Source organism: Bombina bombina, chromosome 11 (assembly GCF_027579735.1).
Source record: "Bombina bombina isolate aBomBom1 chromosome 11, aBomBom1.pri, whole genome shotgun sequence".
In the NCBI taxonomy this organism is placed as follows: domain Eukaryota; kingdom Metazoa; phylum Chordata; class Amphibia; order Anura; family Bombinatoridae; genus Bombina; species Bombina bombina.
This window is the reverse complement of record NC_069509.1, coordinates 7,047,241-7,069,754: the sequence shown is the minus strand read 5'-3', so window position 1 is coordinate 7,069,754 and position 22,514 is coordinate 7,047,241. Positions and strand designations below refer to the sequence as shown.

General features: G+C 46.9%; 1 protein-coding gene across 1 annotated transcript in view; it reads left to right on the top strand.

Moving 5' to 3' along the window:
- LOC128642039 (sesquipedalian-1) overlaps positions 1–19,547 on the top strand; it is a 39,930-nt gene extending 20,383 nt beyond the window's left edge. The window contains exon 2 of the mRNA XM_053694687.1: positions 19,026–19,547. Within this exon, the coding sequence (XP_053550662.1) occupies positions 19,033–19,527 (495 nt within the window). The 5' untranslated portion in view covers positions 19,026–19,032 and the 3' untranslated portion in view covers positions 19,528–19,547. The remainder of the gene's footprint in view (positions 1–19,025) is intronic.
- Positions 19,548–22,514: the final 2,967 nt, after the last annotated feature.

Below are 22,514 nucleotides of genomic sequence, written 5' to 3'. Positions count from 1 at the left end.
TCGGGCCATTCCAGATGAGGAAGTCAGGGATTATAATACTGTAAAAGAGGCTCTGCTCTCCAGGTATGCGGTTACACCGGAGGCATACCGGAGACGGTTCAGAGACACTGTTAAATTAGCTGGAGATTCCTACCTTGAGTGGGCATGTAAGGTGCACCGCACAGCAGCTCACTGGATAGCGGGGTGCCAAGCCATATCTGGGGAAGAGGTGCTGCAGCTATTCCTGTTGGAACATTGCTTCGACAAATTACCCGCAGGAGTTCGAGAGTGGGTTCGGGACCGTAAACCCTCCACCCTGCAGGAAGCGGCTCGCTTGGCAGATGAGTATACGGATGCCCGCAAACTGGACACTGCTACCACTAAGCCCCCTGCTAGAGTGGAGTACAGACCCCCAGTCACCCCAGCAGCTGCCAGTTACCAAACCCCGGCGCACCACTATACCACACGGCCTCCGGCCACGAACTACCCTCAGAGAGCCCTGCGGTGCTACTCACAACCTATTCGGTGCTTTAGATGTAAGCAACTAGGGCACAAAAGACCAGAGTGTCCCCTAAACGCAGCGAACCAAGCGCAGTCCTGGAGAAGACCCGCCGGCGGAATCCCACGTAATCCTCAGCCTGCGGCCCGCTACGTAGAGGCGCAAGAATGCTGGAGCATCCTACATGAGGCAGACCTTGTGCAAGCTGCCCACCGGAATAACCGGCAACTGGTTAAAGTGAATGGGAAGAAGGTCAGTGGTCTACGGGATACTGGTGCTACCATGACCTTGCTTCAAAAGAACTTGGTGTCTGAGAAACAGTACACTGGAGACACTGTGGCTGTGAGAGTAGCAGGGGGCGATGTGTTCAGCCTACCTGTTGCCAGGGTACATTTGGATTGGGGAGTGGGCGCTAGACCTGTGAATGTGGGGGTCAAGAAGGACTTACCTGCTGATGTTCTCCTTGGAAATGACTTGGCCCCCCTTGTTTCTGCCTACGCTCCTATGGGTCCCGCTGATGTTAACTCTGTGACTACCCGTGCCCAGATCCGTGCAGCAGAGACTGACCCACCTGCTGCTAAGCCCCAGGACGCTGAGCTCAGTAAATCTCTATCCGCTATTGATATGTGGAGGTCCCGTTACAATGCGCTGATGAAGGAGAAGAGGAGCGCAGAGGAAAAAGCACGTTTAGAACAGGAATCTCTGCTAGACAAGCTGCACCGACAGACTGCAGAAAACACCAGCTTGAGAGTGGAACATGAAACATTAAAGAAAAACTTAGTGACACTGGAGGAGAAGCTGACGCTGGCTCATAGTGAGGTGCAGCAACTCAAGGGCACCCTATGTCAGTATGAAGGGATTGTGGATACCTATAAAGAGCAGGTACAGAAAACTCGTAAAGAAGCTGATGGGATTTTGAAGGACTGTTTGGCCCTGGTCTGGGCACTGAGGAATTTGAACTCTTGTTTGTATGGACAGGAATTCTCTCTCATAACGGGAATACAGATGGATTGTCCTGGCAAACTGACATGCCTACCACCTCCTAGTCCGGTCATCCCCAGGTTGACCCGCCAAAATGTCAAGCCGGGTCTGCCGGAGTGTTCCACAACGGGGGAGATATGTGACAGACCCTTCTGTCAGGACTGAAGGAGTTAATTGTGTTTAGCTAAGAAACTATTTTCTAAAGACAGAGTTGCTGGCTCCAGCTATAATCTAATTAGTGCTAAGCATTCTATTGTTTGATCACCTCCAGAGAGAAAACGCCTAAGTGATAAGAAGGGCCAAGAGTGTCTTGTGGTTGAAGTGTTTAAGTAATATAATTCTATTGTATCATGTCAAAGGGCTTGTTCCCTCCATGTAATGTACAACAGTCTTTCAACCCCCATCTGGGGGGGGGGGTGTCAAACCTGTATAAATACTAGGCATAGCCTTTTAATAAATGTCATTCTGTTTAAACCTGAAAACTGGCTGGTTTGTGAATTGCTGATTCCCTATGCAGGACATTGTTCATCTGGGGTTAACCCTTGGTACACAGTTGGTACCGTAACAACAATTTTTTCACATTTTTGTATTTTTATCCTTTGTTGAAGGATTATCCCCCACCACCACCACCATTTTGCACTATTTGTTTGAGCTGTCAGTCACATCCCCCTTTTTTCTCCTACACCATCACTAATGAGGGATCATCTATAACATAACTATATTGGACTCTACCTAAGTATACGCTTGGAGATTCTACATCATATTTTCACTGAACCTGGGATTACAAATTACACTCAACTGATAGGAACAATTTGTGACTTCTCACTAAACCACGGCCAAGACCCCGCTGGGCGCTTAGTGCCCCATTTGTGTACCAAGGTGGTGTAGTATTGCTTTAGTGGTACTTTTTCCATATATATATTTGCATATTATTATCAAGATTGTCTACTGTCACATCTTACCAGTCTTTTTGTATGTCGATAAACATGGATTCATGTTAATGTACTATTTGAGTATTCCACATAGGTACCTTTGCATATTATTTATTGTTTTAAACTTTTGTTTTAATTATGGGTTTATTTCAGGACAGGACAGAGTTTTAAGTGAATCAAAATTCCTTTTATTTGCAATTTTCTACAAAACAGTACTCTTTCATTCAGAGATCAGGAAGTTTATAGCTCTCAGCCACAGGGATCGCCTGACCACGCTGTTACCCACAGGGATCGCCTGACCACGCTGTTACCCACAGTTATCACCTGACCACACTGTTACCCACAGTTATCACCTGACCACGCTGTTACCCACAGTTATCGCCTGACCACGCTGTTACCCACAGGGATCGCCTGACCACGCTGTTACCCACAGTTATCACCTGACCACACTGTTACCCACAGTTATCACCTGACCACGCTGTTACCCACAGTTATCGCCTGACCACGCTGTTACCCACAGTTATCGCCTGACCACGCTGTTACCCACAGTTATCGCCTGACCACACTGTTACCCACAGTTATCGCCTGACCACGCTGTTACCCACAGTTATAGCCTGACCACGCTGTTACCCACAGTTATAGCCTGACCACGCTGTTACCCACAGTTATCGCCTGACCACGCTGTTACCCACAGGGATCGCCTGACCATGCTGTTACCTACAGGGATCGCCTGACCACGCTGTTTCCCACAGTTATAGCCTGACCACGCTGTTACCCACAGTTATCGCCTGACCATACTGTTACCCACAGTTATAGCCTGACCACGCTGTTACCCACAGTTATAGCCTGACCATGCTGTTACCCACAGTTATAGCCTGACCACGCTGTTACCCACAGTTATAGCCTGACCACGCTGTTACCACAGTTATCGCCTGACCATGCTGTTACCCACAGTTATCGCCTGACCACGCTGTTACCCACAGTTATAGCCTGACCACACTGTTACCCACAGTGATTGCCTGACTATACTGTTACCCACAGTGATTGCCTGACTATACTGTTACCCACAGTGATCGCCTGACTATACTGTTACCCACAGTGATCGCTTGACTATACTGTTACCCACAGTGATCGCCTGACTATACTGTTACCCACAGTGATCGCCTGACTATACTGTTACCCACAGTGATCGCCTGACTATACTGTTACCCACAGTGATCGCCTGACCACACTGTTACCCACAGTGATCGCCTGACCACACTGTTACCCACAGTGATCGCCTGACCACACTGTTACCCACAGTGATCGCCTGACCACACTGTTACACACAGTGATCGCCTGACCACGCTGTTACACACAGTGATCGCCTGACCACGCTGTTACCCACAGTTATTGCCTGACCACATGTCAAGTCAAGTCAAGAATACTTTATTAGCATGACATTATTACATGTGTTGCCAAAGTAATATGTTACAATAAAACAGATCAATAACAATTAATAAAGTAGGAGTATAGTGGGTAAATATGATAGTTCATTTAATCTGATTGGGGGTTCTGGTCATGTGACAGTCTGCTACATATCTTGCTACTATCCTTGTAGCTTTGTTGTTTTCTCCTAAGAGTACACATAGTCTTTCTTGTTCCGACATCTGTGGGAAGTCTGTTATTTCTTTCATTATTTATGGGAAGTATTTATCCCTTAAGAGTTTGTATCTTGTACAGTACAAGAGGAAGTGCGCTTCAGTCTCTGTCCCCACTGTCACACTGTGCACCATTGTCTGGCTGCCCTGGGTCTCCATTTTGCCTGATATCTGCCAGTCTCTATTTCCAGCTGGTGGTCAGAGATTCTGTATTTAGTGAGTATCTGTCTGTGCTTTGGGTTGGTGACACTTGTGAGATACTCAGCTAGTTTGTACTCTGTAGTGACCTGTAACACTCCCTCTTGTTCTGTTACCCAGTCTGTACCTCCCAGTGCCCAGTTTACCTCTCCTTCAGAGCTGTGTGTAAGGTGTTTGGTGACACATGTGAGATACTCAGCTAGTCTGTACTCTCTCTGTAGTGACCTGTAACACTCCATCTTGTTCTGTTACCCAGTCTGTACCTCCCAGTGCTCAGTGTACCTCTCCTTCAGAGCTGTGTGTAAGGTGTTTAGTGACACATGTGAGATACTCAGCTAGTCTGTACTCTCTCTGTAGTGACCTGTAACACTCCCTCTTGTTCTGTTACCCTATCTGTTCCTCCCAGTGCCCAGTGTACCTCACCTTCAGAGCTGTGTGTAAGGTGTTTAGTGACACATGTGAGATACTCAGCTAGTCTGCACTCTCTCTGTAGTGACCTGTAACACTCCCTCTTGTTCTGTTACCCAGTCTGTACCTCCCAGTGCCCAGTGTACCTCTCCTTCAGAGCTGTGTGTAAGGTGTTTAGTGACATGTGAGATACTCAGCTAGTCTGTACTCTCTCTGTAGTGACCTGTAACACTCCCTCTTGTTCTGTTACCCAGTCTGTACCTCCCATTGCCCAGTGTACCTCTCCTTCAGAGCTGTGTGTAAGGTGTTTAGTGACACATGTGAGATACTCAGCTAGTCTGTACTCTCTGTAGTGACCTGTAACACTCCCTCTTGTTCTGTTACCCAGTCTGTACCTCCCAGTGCCCAGTGTACCTCTCCTTCAGAGCTGTGTGTAAGGTGTTTAGTGACACATGTGAGATACTCAGCTAGTCTGTACTCTCTGTAGTGACCTGTAACACTCCCTCTTGTTCTGTTACCCAGTCTGTACCTCCCAGTGCCCAGTGTACCTCTCCTTCAGAGCTGTGTGTAAGGTGTTTAGTGACACATGTGAGATACTCAGCTAGTCTGTACTCTCTCTGTAGTGACCTGTAACACTCCCTCTTGTTCTGTTACCCAGTCTGTACCTCCCAGTGCCCAGTGTACCTCTCCTTCAGAGCTGTGTGTAAGGTGTTTAGTGACACATGTGAGATACTCAGATAGTCTGTACTCTCTCTGTAGTGACCTGTAACAATCCCTCTTGTTCTGTTACCCAGTCTGTACCTCCCATTGCCCAGTGTACCTCTCCTTCAGAACTGTGTGTAAGGTGTTTAGTGACACATGTGAGATACTCAGCTAGTCTGTACTCTCTGTAGTGACCTGTAACACTCCCTCTTGTTCTGTTACCCAGTCTGTACCTCCCAGTGCCCAGTGTACCTCTCCTTCAGAGCTGTGTGTAAGGTGTTTAGTGACACATGTGAGATACTCAGCTAGTCTGTACTCTCTCTGTAGTGACCTGTAACGCTCCCTCTTGTTCTGTTACCCAGTCTGTTCCTCCCAGTGCTCAGTGTACCTCTCCTTCAGAGCTGTGTGTAAGGTGTTTAGTGACACATGTGAGATCCTCAGCTAGTCTGTAGTCTCTGTAGTGACCTGTAACACTCCCTCTTGTTCTGTCACCCAGTCTGTACCTCACAGTGCCCAGTGTACCTCTCCTTCAGAGCTGTGTGTAAGGTGTTTAGTGACACATGTGAGATACTCAGCTAGTCTGTACTCTCTCTGTAGTGACCTGTAACACTCCCTCTTGTTCTGTTACCCAGTCTGTACCTCCCAGTGCCCAGTGTACCTCTCCTTCAGAGCTGTGTGTAAGGTGTTTAGTGACATGTGAGATACTCAGCTAGTCTGTACTCTCTCTAAAGTGATCTGTAACACTCCCTCTTGTTATGTTACCCAGTCTGTACCTCCCAGTGCCCAGTGTACCTCTCCTTCAGAGCTGTTTGTAAGGTGTTTGGTGACACATGTGAGATACTCAGCTAGTCTGTACTCTCTCTGTAGTGACCTGTAACACTCCCTCTTGTTCTGTTACCCAGTCTGTACCTCCCAGTGCCCAGTGTACCTCTCCTTCAGAGCTGTGTGTAAGGTGTTTAGTGACACATGTGAGATACTCAGCTAGTCTGTACTCTCTCTGTAGTGACCTGTAACACTCCCTCTTGTTCTGTTACCCAGTCTGTACCTCCCAGTGCCCAGTGTACCTCTCCTTCAGAGCTGTGTGTAAGGTGTTTGGTGACACATGTGAGATACTCAGCTAGTCTGTACTCTCTCTGTAGTGACCTGTAACACTCCCTCTTGTTCTGTTACCCAGACTGTACCTCCCAGTGCCCAGTGTACCTCTCCTTCAGAGCTGTGTGTAAGGTGTTTAGTGACACATGTGAGATACTCAGCTAGTCTGTATTCTCTCAGTAGTGACCTGTAACACTCCCTCTTGTTCTGTTACCCAGTCTGTACCTCCCAGTGCCCAGTGTACCTCTCCTTCAGAGCTGTGTGTAAGGTGTTTAGTGACACATGTGAGATACTCAGCTAGTCTGTACTCTCTCTGTAGTGACCTGTAACACTCCCTCTTGTTCTGTTACCCAGTCTGTACCTCCCAGTGCCCAGTGTACCTCTCCTTCAGAGCTGTGTGTAAGGTGTTTAGTGACACATGTGAGATACTCAGCTAGTCTGTACTCTCTCTGTAGTGACCTGTAACACTCCCTCTTGTTCTGTTACCCAGTCTGTACCTCCCAGTGCCCAGTGTACCTCTCCTTCAGAGCTGTGTGTAAGGTGTTTGGTGACACATGTGAGATACTCAGCTAGTCTGTACTCTCTCTGTAGTGACCTGTAACACTCCCTCTTGTTCTGTTACCCAGTCTGTACCTCCCAGTGCCCAGTGTACCTCTCCTTCAGAGCTGTTTGTAAGGTGTTTAGTGACACATGTGAGATACTCAGCTAGTCTGTACTCTCTCTGTAGTGACCTGTAACACTCCCTCTTGTTCTGTTACCCAGTCTGTACCTCCCAGTGCTCAGTGTACCTCTCCTTCAGAGCTGTGTGTAAGGTGTTTAGTGACACATGTGAGATACTCAGCTAGTCTGTACTCTCTCTGTAGTGACCTGTAACACTCCCTCTTGTTCTGTTACCCAGTCTGTACCTCCCAGTGCCCAGTGTACCTCTCCTTCAGAGCTGTGTGTAAGGTGTTTAGTGACACATGTGAGATACTCAGCTAGTCTGTACTCTCTCTGTAGTGACCTGTAACACTCCCTCTTGTTCTGTTACCCAGTCTGTACCTCCCAGTGCCCAGTGTACCTCTCCTTCAGAGCTGTGTGTAAGGTGTTTAGTGACACATGTGAGATACTCAGCTAGTCTGTACTCTCTCTGTAGTGACCTGTAACACTCCCTCTTGTTCTGTTACCCAGTCTGTACCTCCCAGTGCCCAGTGTACCTCTCCTTCAGAGCTGTGTGTAAGGTGTTTAGTGACACATGTGAGATACTCAGCTAGTCTGTACTCTCTCTGTAGTGACCTGTAACACTCCCTCTTGTTCTGTTACCCAGTCTGTACCTCCCAGTGCCCAGTGTACCTCTCCTTCAGAGCTGTGTGTAAGGTGTTTAGTGACACATGTGAGATACTCAGCTAGTCTGTACTCTCTCTGTAGTGACCTGTAACACTCCCTCTTGTTCTGTTACCCAGTCTGTACCTCCCAGTGCCCAGTGTACCTCTCCTTCAGAGCTGTGTGTAAGGTGTTTAGTGACACATGTGAGATACTCAGCTAGTCTGTACTCTCTCTGTAGTGACCTGTAACACTCCCTCTTGTTCTGTTACCCAGTCTGTACCTCCCAGTGCCCAGTGTACCTCTCCTTCAGAGCTGTGTGTAAGGTGTTTAGTGACACATGTGAGATACTCAGCTAGTCTGTACTCTCTCTGTAGTGACCTGTAACACTCCCTCTTGTTCTGTTACCCAGTCTGTACCTCCCAGTGCCCAGTGTACCTCTCCTTCAGAGCTGTGTGTAAGGTGTTTAGTGACACATGTGAGATACTCAGCTAGTCTGTACTCTCTCTGTAGTGACCTGTAACACTCCCTCTTGTTCTGTTACCCAGTCTGTACCTCCCAGTGCCCAGTGTACCTCTCCTTCAGAGCTGTGTGTAAGGTGTTTAGTGACACATGTGAGATACTCAGCTAGTCTGTACTCTCTGTAGTGACCTGTAACACTCCCTCTTGTTCTGTTACCCAGTCTGTACCTCCCAGTGCCCAGTGTACCTCTCCTTCAGAGCTGTGTGTAAGGTGTTTAGGTGACACATGTGAGATACTCAGCTAGTCTGTACTCTCTCTGTAGTGACCTGTAACACTCCCTCTTGTTCTGTTACCCAGTCTGTACCTCCCAGTGCCCAGTGTACCTCTCCTTCAGAGCTGTGTGTAAGGTGTTTAGTGACACATGTGAGATACTCAGCTAGTCTGTACTCTCTCTGTAGTGACCTGTAACACTCCCTCTTGTTCTGTTACCCAGTCTGTACCTCCCAGTGCCCAGTGTACCTCTCCTTCAGAGCTGTGTGTAAGGTGTTTAGTGACACATGTGAGATACTCAGCTAGTCTGTATTCTCTCTGTAGTGACCTGTAACACTCCCTCTTGTTCTGTTACCCAGTCTGTACCTCCAGTGCCCAGTGTACCTCTCCTTCAGAGCTGTGTGTAAGGTGTTTAGTGACACATGTGAGATACTCAGCTAGTCTGTACTCTCTCTGTAGTGACCTGTAACACTCCCTCTTGTTCTGTTACCCAGTCTGTACCTCCCAGTGCCCAGTGTACCTCTCCTTCAGAGCTGTGTGTAAGGTGTTTAGTGACACATGTGAGATACTCAGCTAGTCTGTACTCTCTGTAGTGACCTGTAACACTCCCTCTTGTTCTGTTACCCAGTCTGTACCTCCCAGTGCCCAGTGTACCTCTCCTTCAGAGCTGTGTGTAAGGTGTTTAGTGACATGTGAGATACTCAGCTAGTCTGTACTCTCTCTGTAGTGACCTGTAACACTCCCTCTTGTTCTGTTACCCAGTCTGTACCTCCCAGTGCCCAGTGTACCTCTCCTTCAGAGCTGTGTGTAAGGTGTTTAGTGACACATGTGAGATACTCAGCTAGTCTGTACTCTCTGTAGTGACCTGTAACACTCCCTCTTGTTCTGTTACCCAGTCTGTACCTCCCAGTGCCCAGTGTACCTCTCCTTCAGAGCTGTGTGTAAGGTGTTTAGTGACACATGTGAGATACTCAGCTAGTCTGTACTCTCTCTGTAGTGACCTGTAACACTCCCTCTTGTTCTGTTACCCAGTCTGTACCTCCCAGTGCCCAGTGTACCTCTCCTTCAGAGCTGTGTGTAAGGTGTTTAGTGACACATGTGAGATACTCAGCTAGTCTGTACTCTCTCTGTAGTGACCTGTAACACTCCCTCTTGTTCTGTTACCCAGTCTGTACCTCCCAGTGCCCAGTGTACCTCTCCTTCAGAGCTGTTTGTAAGGTGTTTAGTGACACGTGTGAGACACTCAGCTAGTCTGTACTCTCTCTGTAGTGACCTGTAACACTCCCTCTTGTTCTGTTACCCAGTCTGTACCTCCCAGTGCCCAGTGTACCTCTCCTTCAGAGCTGTGTGTAAGGTGTTTAGTGACACATGTGAGATACTCAGCTAGTCTGTACTCTCTGTAGTGACCTGTAACACTCCCTCTTGTTCTGTTACCCAGTCTGTACCTCCCAGTGCCCAGTGTACCTCTCCTTCAGAGCTGTGTGTAAGGTGTTTAGTGACACATGTGAGATACTCAGCTAGTCTGTACTCTCTCTGTAGTGACCTGTAACACTCCCTCTTGTTCTGTTACCCAGTCTGTACCTCCCAGTGCCCAGTGTACCTCTCCTTCAGAGCTGTGTGTAAGGTGTTTAGTGACACATGTGAGATACTCAGCTAGTCTGTACTCTCTCTGTAGTGACCTGTAACACTCCCTCTTGTTCTGTTACCCAGTCTGTACCTCCCAGTGCCCAGTGTACCTCTCCTTCAGAGCTGTGTGTAAGGTGTTTAGTGACACATGTGAGATACTCAGCTAGTCTGTACTCTCTGTAGTGACCTGTAACACTCCCTCTTGTTCTGTTACCCAGTCTGTACCTCCCAGTGCCCAGTGTACCTCTCCTTCAGAGCTGTGTGTAAGGTGTTTAGTGACACATGTGAGATACTCAGCTAGTCTGTACTCTCTCTGTAGTGACCTGTAACACTCCCTCTTGTTCTGTTACCCAGTCTGTACCTCCCAGTGCCCAGTGTACCTCTCCTTCAGAGCTGTGTGTAAGGTGTTTAGTGACACGTGTGAGATACTCAGCTAGTCTGTACTCTCTCTGTAGTGACCTGTAACACTCCCTCTTGTTCTGTTACCCAGTCTGTACCTCCCAGTGCCCAGTGTACCTCTCCTTCAGAGCTGTGTGTAAGGTGTTTAGTGACACATGTGAGATACTCAGCTAGTCTGTACTCTCTCTGTAGTGACCTGTAACACTCCCTCTTGTTCTGTTACCCTATCTGTTCCTCCCAGTGCCCAGTGTACCTCTCCTTCAGAGCTGTGTGTAAGGTGTTTAGTGACACATGTGAGATACTCAGCTAGTCTGTACTCTCTCTGTAGTGACCTGTAACACTCCCTCTTGTTCTGTTACCCAGTCTGTACCTCCCAGTGCCCAGTGTACCTCTCCTTCAGAGCTGTGTGTAAGGTGTTTAGTGACACATGTGAGATACTCAGCTAGTCTGTACTCTCTCTGTAGTGACCTGTAACACTCCCTCTTGTTCTGTTACCCAGTCTGTACGTCCCAGTGCCCAGTGTACCTCTCCTTCAGAGCTGTGTGTAAGGTGTTTAGTGACACATGTGAGATACTCAGCTAGTCTGTACTCTCTCTGTAGTGACCTGTAACACTCCCTCTTGTTCTGTTACCCAGTCTGTACCTCCCAGTACCCAGTGTACCTCTCCTTCAGAGCTGTGTGTAAGGTGTTTAGTGACACATGTGAGATACTCAGCTAGTCTGTACTCTCTCTGTAGTGACCTGTAACACTGCCTCTTGTTCTGTTACCCAGTCTGTACCTCCCAGTGCCCAGTGTACCTCTCCTTCAGAGCTGTGTGTAAGGTGTTTAGTGACACATGTGAGATACTCAGCTAGTCTGTACTCTCTCTGTAGTGACCTGTAACACTCCCTCTTGTTCTATTACCCAGTCTGTACCTCCCAGTGCCCAGTGTACCTCTCCTTCAGAGCTGTGTGTAAGGTGTTTAGTGACACATGTGAGACACTCAGCTAGTCTGTACTCTCTCTGTAGTGACCTGTAACACTCCCTCTTGTTCTGTTACCCAGTCTGTACCTCCCAGTGCTCAGTGTACCTCACCTTCAGAGCTGTGTGTAAGGTGTTTAGTGACACATGTGAGATACTCAGCTAGTCTGTACTCTCTCTGTAGTGACCTGTAACACTCCCTCTTGTTCTGTTACCCAGTCTGTACCTCCCAGTGCTCAGTGTACCTCACCTTCAGAGCTGTGTGTAAGGTGTTTAGTGACACATGTGAGATACTCAGCTAGTCTGTACTCTCTCTGTAGTGACCTGTAACACTCCCTCTTGTTCTGTTACCCAGTCTGTACCTCCCAGTGCCCAGTGTACCTCTCCTTCAGAGCTGTGTGTAAGGTGTTTAGTGACACGTGTGAGATACTCAGCTAGTCTGTACTCTCTCTGTAGTGACCTGTAACACTCCCTCTTGTTCTGTTACCCAGTCTGTACCTCCCAGTGCCCAGTGTACCTCTCCTTCAGAGCTGTGTGTAAGGTGTTTAGTGACACATGTGAGATACTCAGCTAGTCTGTACTCTCTCTGTAGTGACCTGTAACACTCCCTCTTGTTCTGTTACCCAGTCTGTACCTCCCAGTGCCCAGTGTACCTCTCCTTCAGAGCTGTGTGTAAGGTGTTTAGTGACACATGTGAGATACTCAGCTAGTCTGTACTCTCTCTGTAGTGACCTGTAACACTCCCTCTTGTTCTGTTACCCAGTCTGTACCTCCCAGTGCCCAGTGTACCTCTCCTTCAGAGCTGTGTGTAAGGTGTTTAGTGACACATGTGAGATACTCAGCTAGTCTGTACTCTCTCTCTGTAGTGACCTGTAACACTCCCTCTTGTTCTGTTACCCAGTCTGTACCTCCCAGTGACCAGTGTACCTCTCCTTCAGAGCTGTGTGTAAGGTGTTTAGTGACACATGTGAGATACTCAGCTAGTCTGTACTCTCTGTAGTGACCTGTAACACTCCCTCTTGTTCTGTTACCCAGTCTGTACCCCCAGTGCCCAGTGTACCTCTCCTTCAGAGCTGTGTGTAAGGTGTTTAGTGACACATGTGAGATACTCAGCTAGTCTGTACTCTCTCTGTAGTGAACTGTAACACTCCCTCTTGTTCTGTTACCCAGTCTGTACCTCCCAGTGCCCAGTGTACCTCTCCTTCAGAGCTGTTTGTAAGGTGTTTGGTGACTCTCTCATGGGCTGTGCTTTTGCTGATGTGGTTTTGCAGGTCTGATGTATATTCTCTAAATGCTTTTGATGCTGGGTCACAGAGTGCTTGGTGGTAAAGTGTGCTTGTGTCACTATTTGTGAGGTGACACCAGAATTTGTACACCCGTTTTTGCATTGGTAGCAACAATGGGAATCTTCCCAGCTCTGCTCTGCACCCATTGTTAGGGGCGCTTCTGTGTACCCGCAGTGCATATTTACAGAATTGGAGATGGGCAATTTCGGTGAGAGTTTTGTCCCATTCTCGGTAGTTCTGGGTCAGTGTTTGGCCCCAGACCTCACAGCCATACACACTGTTACCCACAGTTATCGCCTGACCACGCTGTTACCCATAGTGATCGCCTGACCACGCTGTTACCCACAGTGATCGCCTGACCACGCTGTTACCCATAGTGATCGCCTGACCACGCTGTTACCCACAGTGATCGCCTGACCACGCTGTTACCCACAGTGATCGCCTGACCACGCTGTTACCCACAGTGATCGCCTGACCACGCTGTTACCCACAGTGATCGCCTGACCACGCTGTTACCCACAGTGATCGCCTGACCACGCTGTTACCCACAGTGATAGCCTGACCACGCTGTTACCCACAGTTATAGCCTGACCACGCTGTTACCCATAGTGATCGCCTGACCACGCTGTTACCCACAGTTATTGCCTGACCACGCTGTTACCCACAGTGATCGCCTGACCACACTGTTACCCATAGTGATCGCCTGACCACGCTGTTGCCCACAGTTATCGCCTGACCACACTGTTACCCACAGTGATCGCCTGACCACGCTGTTACCCATAGTGATCGCCTGACCACGCTGTTACCCACAGTGATCGCCTGAACACGCTGTTACCCACAGTGATCGCCTGACCACGCTGTTACCCACAGTGATCGCCTGACCACGCTGTTACCCACAGTGATCGCCTGACCACGCTGTTACCCACAGTGATCGCCTGACCACGCTGTTACCCACAGTGATCACCTGACCACGCTGTTACCCACAGTGATTGCCTGACCACGCTGTTACCCACAGTGATTGCCTGACCACGCTGTTACCCACAGTTATAGCCTGACCACACTGTTACCCATAGTGATCGCCTGACCACGCTGTTACCCACAGTTATAGCCAGACCACACTGTTACCCACAGTGATCGTCTGATCACGCTGTTACCCATAGTTATAGCCTGACCACACTGTTACCCATAGTGATCGCCTGACCACGCTGTTACCCACAGTTATAGCCAGACCACACTGTTACCCACAGTGATCGTCTGATCACGCTGTTACCCATAGTTATAGCCAGACCACACTGTTACCCACAGTGATCGTTTGACCACACTGTTACCCACAGTTATAGCCTGACCACGCTGTTACCCATAGTGATCGCCTGACCACGCTGTTACCCATAGTGATCGCCTGACCACGCTGTTACCCACAGTTATAGCCTGGCCACGCTGTTACACACAGTGATCGCCTGACCATACTGTTACCCACAGTTATAGCCTGACCGCACTGTTACCCACAGTGATCGCCTGACCACGACCCACAGTTATAGCCTGACCACGCTGTTACCCACAGTTATAGCCTGACCACGCTGTTACCCACAGTTATAGTCTGACCATACTGTTACCCACAGTGATCGCCTGACCACACTGTTGCCCACAGTGATCGCCTGACCACACTGTTGACCACACTGTTGCCCACAGTGATTGCCTGACCATACTGTTACCCACAGTGATTGCTTGGCCACACTGTTACCCACAGTGATCGCCTGACTATACTGTTACCCACAGTGATTGCCTGACCACACAAAAGATCTGCTTCATGTTACTGCTCCAAGACCCATTAGACTATTCTCTTTCTAATGAGGGGTCACGGAGGTTTGTAGCTGCTAAGAGAGCTGAGATTGAGGGGTTTGAATAACCCCCCTCCCATCCATCTCCCTTACAGCTACATGTCCATGAAGCCTAGGAGTTCCTCCCACTAGGCCATCAACGACCTCCAGCCTGTAGTCCGGGGGAATTGCTGAAAACAGTGTTTTAATGCCAATCCCTTGCATGACGAAAAGGGCTTGATGCAGGGTGGGATGTGCACGATGAGCTGTACGTTGTTATGCGCATCAAAGGGGTTAAGTCAATTAAAAAATCCTTCTATTTGAAATTTTCCACATAACAGTGACCTAAACAATGCAACACAAAGACAATATTTACAAATATATTTAATACTTAACAGTGTCAATGTACCCTTTACATTGCTGGTCTTTTAATGAAGCTTGTTTTTTTTTTTATATTTAAGGAGGGAGGTCATAAGAGCGCAGTCTTGCCACTGGTGACGAGACCTGCACTATTATGTGCCGAAAAACCCTTAATGACGAGCAATGCACAGGGTACATCATGGTCATTAAGGGGTTAAAGAACGTTTTCTTACCGATAGCTTATAGCACTCAGCCACATGTCCTACAGGCTCAGTATCTCTCCCCTGACTGAGGTAAACTGAGAACAAGGGCTGCTGGCTTTACATCAGACACCTGTATCCCATTAGGGCTGAATCTCTGCACTGCTTACAGACCCTCCTGCATCTTGCCTATATAAAGGATCATCTTTAACCCTTTTAGTGTCATTCATGCAAAATGGTTTCTAAACTCCATTACAGTGAGAGTGATTGAGGATGGCAGAGTGTTGGCGTGAGTGAGAATGGACGACAGATCGTTAATGAGTCACAGGACTGCAAAATATTCATGAGAGGGGACAGCAGAGTAGCAAAGTGATATACAATGAGTGAAAGGGGATGGCAAAGTGTTAATGAGTGACATACTTCAGAGAATTAGTGAGAGGAGATGGAAGAGGTCGGTGAGAGTGAGTGAGGGCGGCAGAATGTTAGTGAGAGGGGATAGCATAGCGTTAATGAGTGACATACTTCAGAGAATTAGTGAGAGGAGATGGAAGAGGTCGGTGAGAGTGAGTGAGGGCGGCAGAATGTTAGTGAGAGGGGATAGCATAGCGTTAATGAGTGACATACTTTAGAGCATTAGTGAGAGGAGATGGAAGAGGTCGGTGAGAGTGAGTGAGGGCGGCAGAATGTTAGTGAGAGGGGATAGCATAGCGTTAATGAGTGACATACTTCAGAGAATTAGTGAGAGGAGATGGAAGAGGTCGGTGAGAGTGAGTGAGGGCGGCAGAATGTTAGTGAGAGGGGATAGCATAGCGTTAATGAGTGACATACTTCAGAGAATTAGTGAGAGGAGATGGAAGAGGTCGGTGAGAGTGAGTGAGAGGGGATAGCATAGCGTTAATGAGTGACATACTTTAGAGCATTAATGAGAGCGAGTGATGACTGCAGAACATTAGTGAGAGTAAGAAGGGATGGCAGAGTGTTGGTGAGAGCGTGGGAGGATGGCAGAATGTTAGTCAGCATGAGTAAGGATGGCAGAGTGTTGGTGAGAGCGTGGGAGGATGGCAGAATGTTAGTCAGCATGAGTAAGGATGGCAGAGTGTTGGTGAGAGCGTGGGAGGATGGCAGAATGTTAGTCAGCATGAGTAAGGATGGCAGAGTGTTGGTGAGAGCGTGGGAGGATGGCAGAATGTTAGTCAGCATGAGTAAGGATGGCAGAGTGTTGGTGAGAGCGTGGGAGGATGGCAGAATGTTAGTCAGCATGAGTAAGGATGGCAGAGTGTTGGTGAGAGCGTGGGAGGATGGCAGAATGTTAGTCAGCATGAGTAAGGATGGCAGAGTGTTGGTGAGAGCGTGGGAGGATGGCAGAATGTTAGTCAGCATGAGTAAGGATGGCAGAGTGTTGGTGAGAGCGTGGGAGGATGGCAGAATGTTAGTCAGCATGAGTAAGGATGGCAGAGTGTTGGTGAGAGCGTGGGAGGATGGCAGAATGTTAGTCAGCATGAGTAAGGATGGCAGAGTGTTGGTGAGAGCGTGGGAGGATGGCAGAATGTTAGTCAGCATGAGTAAGGATGGCAGAGTGTTGGTGAGAGCGTGGGAGGATGGCAGAATGTTAGTCAGCATGAGTAAGGATGGCAGAGTGTTGGTGAGAGCGTGGGAGGATGGCAGAATGTTAGTCAGCATGAGTAAGGATGGCAGAGTGTTGGTGAGAGCGTGGGAGGATGGCAGAATGTTAGTCAGCATGAGTAAGGATGGCAGAGTGTTGGTGAGAGCGTGGGAGGATGGCAGAATGTTAGTCAGCATGAGTAAGGATGGCAGAGTGTTGGTGAGAGCGTGGGAGGATGGCAGAATGTTAGTCAGCATGAGTAAGGATGGCAGAGCATGGATGAAAGTGAGTGAGGATGGCAGAACATGGATGAGAGCAAGTAGGAATGGAAAGGGGATGAGAGCAAGTGGGGGTTGGCAGAAGGTGGATGAGAGTGAGTGAGGATGGTAGACCATCGATGAGAGCAAATGATAATGACAGAGCATTGGTGAGAGAGTAAAGGGAGGGCAAATTATTGGTAAGAGTGAGAGGGAATGGCAGAGTAACAAAGGGATAGATGGACACTGAGCGAAAGGGGACGGATATGAGAGGGGACGGAACTGCAGAGTGATGGTGTTAGACAGGATGGCAGAGTATTGGCGAGAAAGAGAGGGGACAGCAAAGTGTTGGTAAGAGAGAAAGGGGGCGGCAGAGTATTGGTGAGAGCAAGAGGGTAATTGCGAGTGGGAACAGCAGCGTTTTGGCGTGAGTGAAATGGTAGAGCAAGAGTTGGTGAGAGCGAGAGGGGACGACATAGTGTTGGTGAGAGCGAGAGGGGACGACATAGTGTTGGTAAAAGCGAGAGGGGACGACATAGTGTTGGCAAGAGCAAGGGGGTGGCAAAGTGTTGGTCAGAGGGGGGGCAGAGTGTTGGTGAGAGTGAGAAGGGGCAGAGTGTTGGTGAGAGCGAGAAGGGGCAGAGTGTTGGTGAGAGCGAGAAGGGGGCAGAGTGTTGGCAAGAGGAGAGATAGAGTGTTGGCGAGAGGTAGAGAGAGAGGGGATGGCAGAGTGTTGGCAAGAGCAAGAGGGGAATGGCAAAGTGTTGGCAGGAGTGAGAGGGGACGGCAGACTGTTCATGTGGGCGAGAGGGGACGGCAGAATGTTGGTGAGCGTGAGAGTGGTCGTCTCATGCTGGGTTTTAGCTCGGTTGGCACCTTAGCGTGCTTAACAACCTGACGCTGTTGGCTGCACTATCCTGATGTTGTTGGTGAGAGGGGATTGCAGAGAGTTGGTGAGAGGGGACGGCAGAGAGTTGGTGAGAGGGGACGGCATACAGTTGGTGAGAGGGGATGGCAGAGAGTTGGTGAGAGGGGATGGCAGAGAGTTGGTGAGAGGGGATGGCAGAGAGTTGGTGAGAGGGGACGGCAGAGAGATTGTCAGAGGGGATGGCAGAGAGTTGGTGAGAGGGGATGGCAGAGAGTTGGTAAAAAGGGATGGCAGAGAGTTGGTGAGAGGGGATGGCAGAGAGTTGGTGAGAGGGGATGGCAGAGAGTTGGTAAAAAGGGATGGCAGAGAGTTGGTGAGAGGGGATGGCAGAGAGTTGGTGAGAGGGGATGGCAGAGAGTTGGTGAGAGGGGACGGCAGAGAGATTGTCAGAGGGGATGGCAGAGAGTTGGTGAGAGGGGATGGCAGAGAGTTGGTAAAAAGGGATGGCAGAGAGTTGGTGAGAGGGGATGGCAGAGAGTTGGTGAGAGGGGACGGCAGAGAGATTGTCAGAGGAGATGGCAGAGAGTTTGTGAGAGGGGATGGCAGAGAGTTGGTAAAAAGGGATGGCAGAGAGTTGGTGAGAGGGGATGGCAGAGAGTTGGTGAGAGGGGATGGCAGAGAGTTGGTGAGAGGGGACGGCAGAGAGATTGTCAGAGGGGATGGCAGAGTGTTGGTTAGAGTGAGAGAGTAGAGCATTAGAACAGTGAGATTGCTATTGTGTGAGGTCTGTCTCGCTTTCCCTTACTCCCGGCACAACCAGCAGTTACTGTGGGGCATTGTAGGGCCCTGTTATATTAAGAGCAGCAATGAGTAAGGTGCTTAGAATATATTGTTATGCAAACTTGCCCTGCATTCTAATTAATGGTTTGTTGGTCTCATCATGACATCATGCCATTGCACTACCCATCAAAATTTTCTGCCCCCCCAAATTCTGCTGCCCTAGGCACAGGTCTAATTTGCCTAAGCCAGAATACACCCCTGTTCAAATCTAATGCTAGGTGGCTGGCATAATAGCTCTTGTTATGATTAGGCCAGACTATCAAGTTGTCTGAACAGGGGTCTGATGCCAGTTGGGGTGACTAGATGGAACTTTGAGTTGTTTTTTCTTTCCTTGTCTGCTACAGGTGCTTAATGAAGCTAAAGGTCAGTTCTCATCTGGCGATTTCGCCCCCCGATAAGGAAGGTTATCTCCTGAAGAAGGGGGGCCGTCACACATCATACCAGAAGCGCTGGTTTTGGTTGCGGGGAAATGTTCTTCTTTACTGGGAGCGGAAGGGAGACCAACATCCCCCTTGTCTTATCCTCCTAGAGGGAAGCTCCGTGTCTCTGCGACACTCCCGCCTGGAATACGCATTCTCTCTGTACTCTGTCTCTCGTGTCTACAATATGGCAGCTGAATGCCAGAAAGAGCTGGAATCATGGGTGCGTGCACTACTTAGTGCTAGCCTGGGTTATACTCAAGCACTCTTGATAGAGTTAAAGGGACAGTACCTAGGTCTAACAGGGGCCACTGGACATACAGAAGACTTAGATGAAGTGATGTGGCGTGCAGACTTCAGAGATCTGCACCACTGGCTGGGGAAAGAAATACAGGAGCTGCGAAAACCAAACTTGATAAACATGTAATAAACATTTTGTATAAAGTGTTTCATAGTGTTGTCATTCTGACTCTACAGACACCAGGACAGAAAGATAATTAATGTGACCAGTACATGTAGGAGAAAGACACCCTAATGACTTCTGATGATTGGAGAATAGCTCTTCATATAAAGAGTAATAGAAGACTCTGGTAACTGTAGGCCTGTGAAGATGACTTCAGTACTAGGAAAATGAATACTAAATAGAAGAATTATGCCTTATTTTACATAGCACTGGGTTTGTCTGTAGCAACATCATATCAATAATAATCCAGTTGGTTAATGTAACTAAAGTGACAGACAAGGGTGTAGCAGTAGATCTGATCTAGATTTTAGTAAAGCATCTGAAACGGTCTGCAAATAAATGAATAAACTAACTGCATAGATTGCACTTTAGAATAGGATAGATGGTAGAGTGTTTCATTAATGCAGTGCATTGGTAGTGATGTGCCTCAGAGATACATCCTTGGGCCTGTTTTGTTTAACTTATATATCAGTAATATCAGCAGATCGCTTTAGGAAATGCTGCTGTGTAGTGACGATACAAACATTTGTGACAGAGCTGATGTTCCAAGAGAGGGGATCAATGAGTATCAATATTAAAAAATGAGGCATTATGGACAAATAAGTGGAATCTAAACATCAATGCCACAAGGTACACAATTAGGTGTTTAAAGGGATATTCCAGCCAAAATTGGAAATCACATGGGTGCATTTTGGTATTAAACATAAGCAACTTTGTAATATACATGCATTAGCAAAAATGCTTCTAATAAAAGCTATAGCTGTTTTAAAAGTGTATTTAAGTATGCACCGTGCACCAACATTTTAAACACAGCACTTGCTCAGAGAGCCTAAGGTGATTGTACCATCTGGTAATTCCTCAATTCCTTACTTGCTGACATTATACAAACCCCAATGATGATCGGAGCAGCTGCAATATTAAAAATGTGGGTGCAGTAACAATATCTAGCTATGCTTCACATGCAGAGAAAAATGCTAACACTAAAACAATGATAACCTTTACTAGAAGCATTTTTGCTAATACATTTATATTGCAAATCTGTTTCTATTCACAGATTTAATCTATATACATTTATATTTTGACTGTAATGTCCCTTTAAGATGTAAACCTTAAACTTATCCATGTAGTTAAAAAACGATAAAACATATGAAACAAATACATTGCTGGATTTTTTAACATAAACATAGTATACATTTCTGATGAAACTAGCAGCAAATGTTTGTTTGTGCAACTCCCTAATACAGCTCTGTTAATCAACTGAATATCTAACCTACATTACATAAAATAAAAAAAAACATCATTTATGTAAGAACTTACCTGATAAATTCATTTCTTTCATATTAGCAAGAGTCCATGAGCTAGTGACGTATGGGATATACATTCCTACCAGGAGGGGCAAAGTTTCCCAAACCTCAAAATGCCTATAAATACACCCCTCACCACACCCACAATTCAGTTTAACGAATAGCCAAGAAGTGGGGTGATAAAAAAGTGCGAAAGCATATAAAATAAGGAATTGGAATAGTTGTGCTTTATACAAAAAAAATCATAACCACCACAAAAAAAGGGGTGGGCCTCATGGACTCTTGCTAATATGAAAGAAATCAATTTATCAGGTAAGTTCTTACATAAATTATGTTTTCTTTCATGTAATTAGCAAGAGTCCATGAGCTAGTGACGTATGGGATATCAATACCCAAGATGTGGAACTTCCACGCAAGAGTCACTAGAGAGGGAGGGATAAAAATAAAGACAGCCAAATCCGCTGAAAAATTAATCCACTACCCAAATCAAAAGTTTCAATTTTAATAATGGAAAAAACAAAACAAAAAAAACAACTGAAATTATAAGCAGAAGAATCAAACTGAAACAGCTGCCTGAAGTACTATTCTACCAAAAAACTGCTTCTAAAGAAGAGAAAACATCAAAATGGTAGAATTTAGTAAAAGTATGCAAAGAAGACCAAGTCATTGCTTTGCAAATTTGATCAACAGAAGCTTCATTCTTAAAAAGCCCAGGAAGTAGAAACTTACCTAGTAGAATGAGCCGTAATCCTCTGAGGCGGGAATCCACCCGACTCCAAATAAGCATAATGAATCAAAAGCTTAACCAAGATGCCAAAGAAATGGCAGAAGCCTTCTGACCTTAAAACCAGAAAAGATAACAAATAGACTAGAAGTCTGACTGAAATCTGAGTAGATTCAACATAATATTTCAAAACTCTTACCACATCCTAAAGAATGTAAGAATCTTACCAAAGAATTCTTAGGATTAGGACACAAGGAAAAGACAATAATTCCTCCACTAATGTTATTAGAATTCACAACTTAGGTGAAAATTGAAATGAGGACAGCAAAAAAACACCTTATCCTGATGAAAAATCAGAACAAGGAGATTTACAAGAAAGAACAGATAATTCAAAAACTGTTCTAGCTGAATAGATGTCCAAAAAGAACAATACTTTCCATGAAAGTAATGAATGTCCAGAGCAAGCATATGCTCAAAATAGAAGAGCCTGAAAAACCTTCAGAACCCAATTAAGACTCCAAGGAGGAGAAATTAGCTTAATGACCGGTTTGATACGAATCAAAACCTGAAAAAAATGATGAATATCAGGAAGTAACACTGCCTTATCCTGATGAAAAATCAGAAAAGGATATTCACAAAAAAGAGCAGATAACTCAAAAACTCTTCTAGTAGAAGAAATAACCAAAAGGAACAATACTTTTCCAAGAAAGTAATTTAACGTTCAGAAAATGCATAGTTTCAAACGGAGGAGCCTGTAAAGCCCTCAGCACCAAATTGAGACTCCAAAGAGGAGAGATTGAATTAATGACAGGCTTGATATGGACCAAAACCTGTACAACACATTGAATATCAGGATGATTAGCAATCTTTCTGTGAAAAAAAAACAGAAAGAGTAGAGATTTGTCCTAACAAAGAATTGAAGA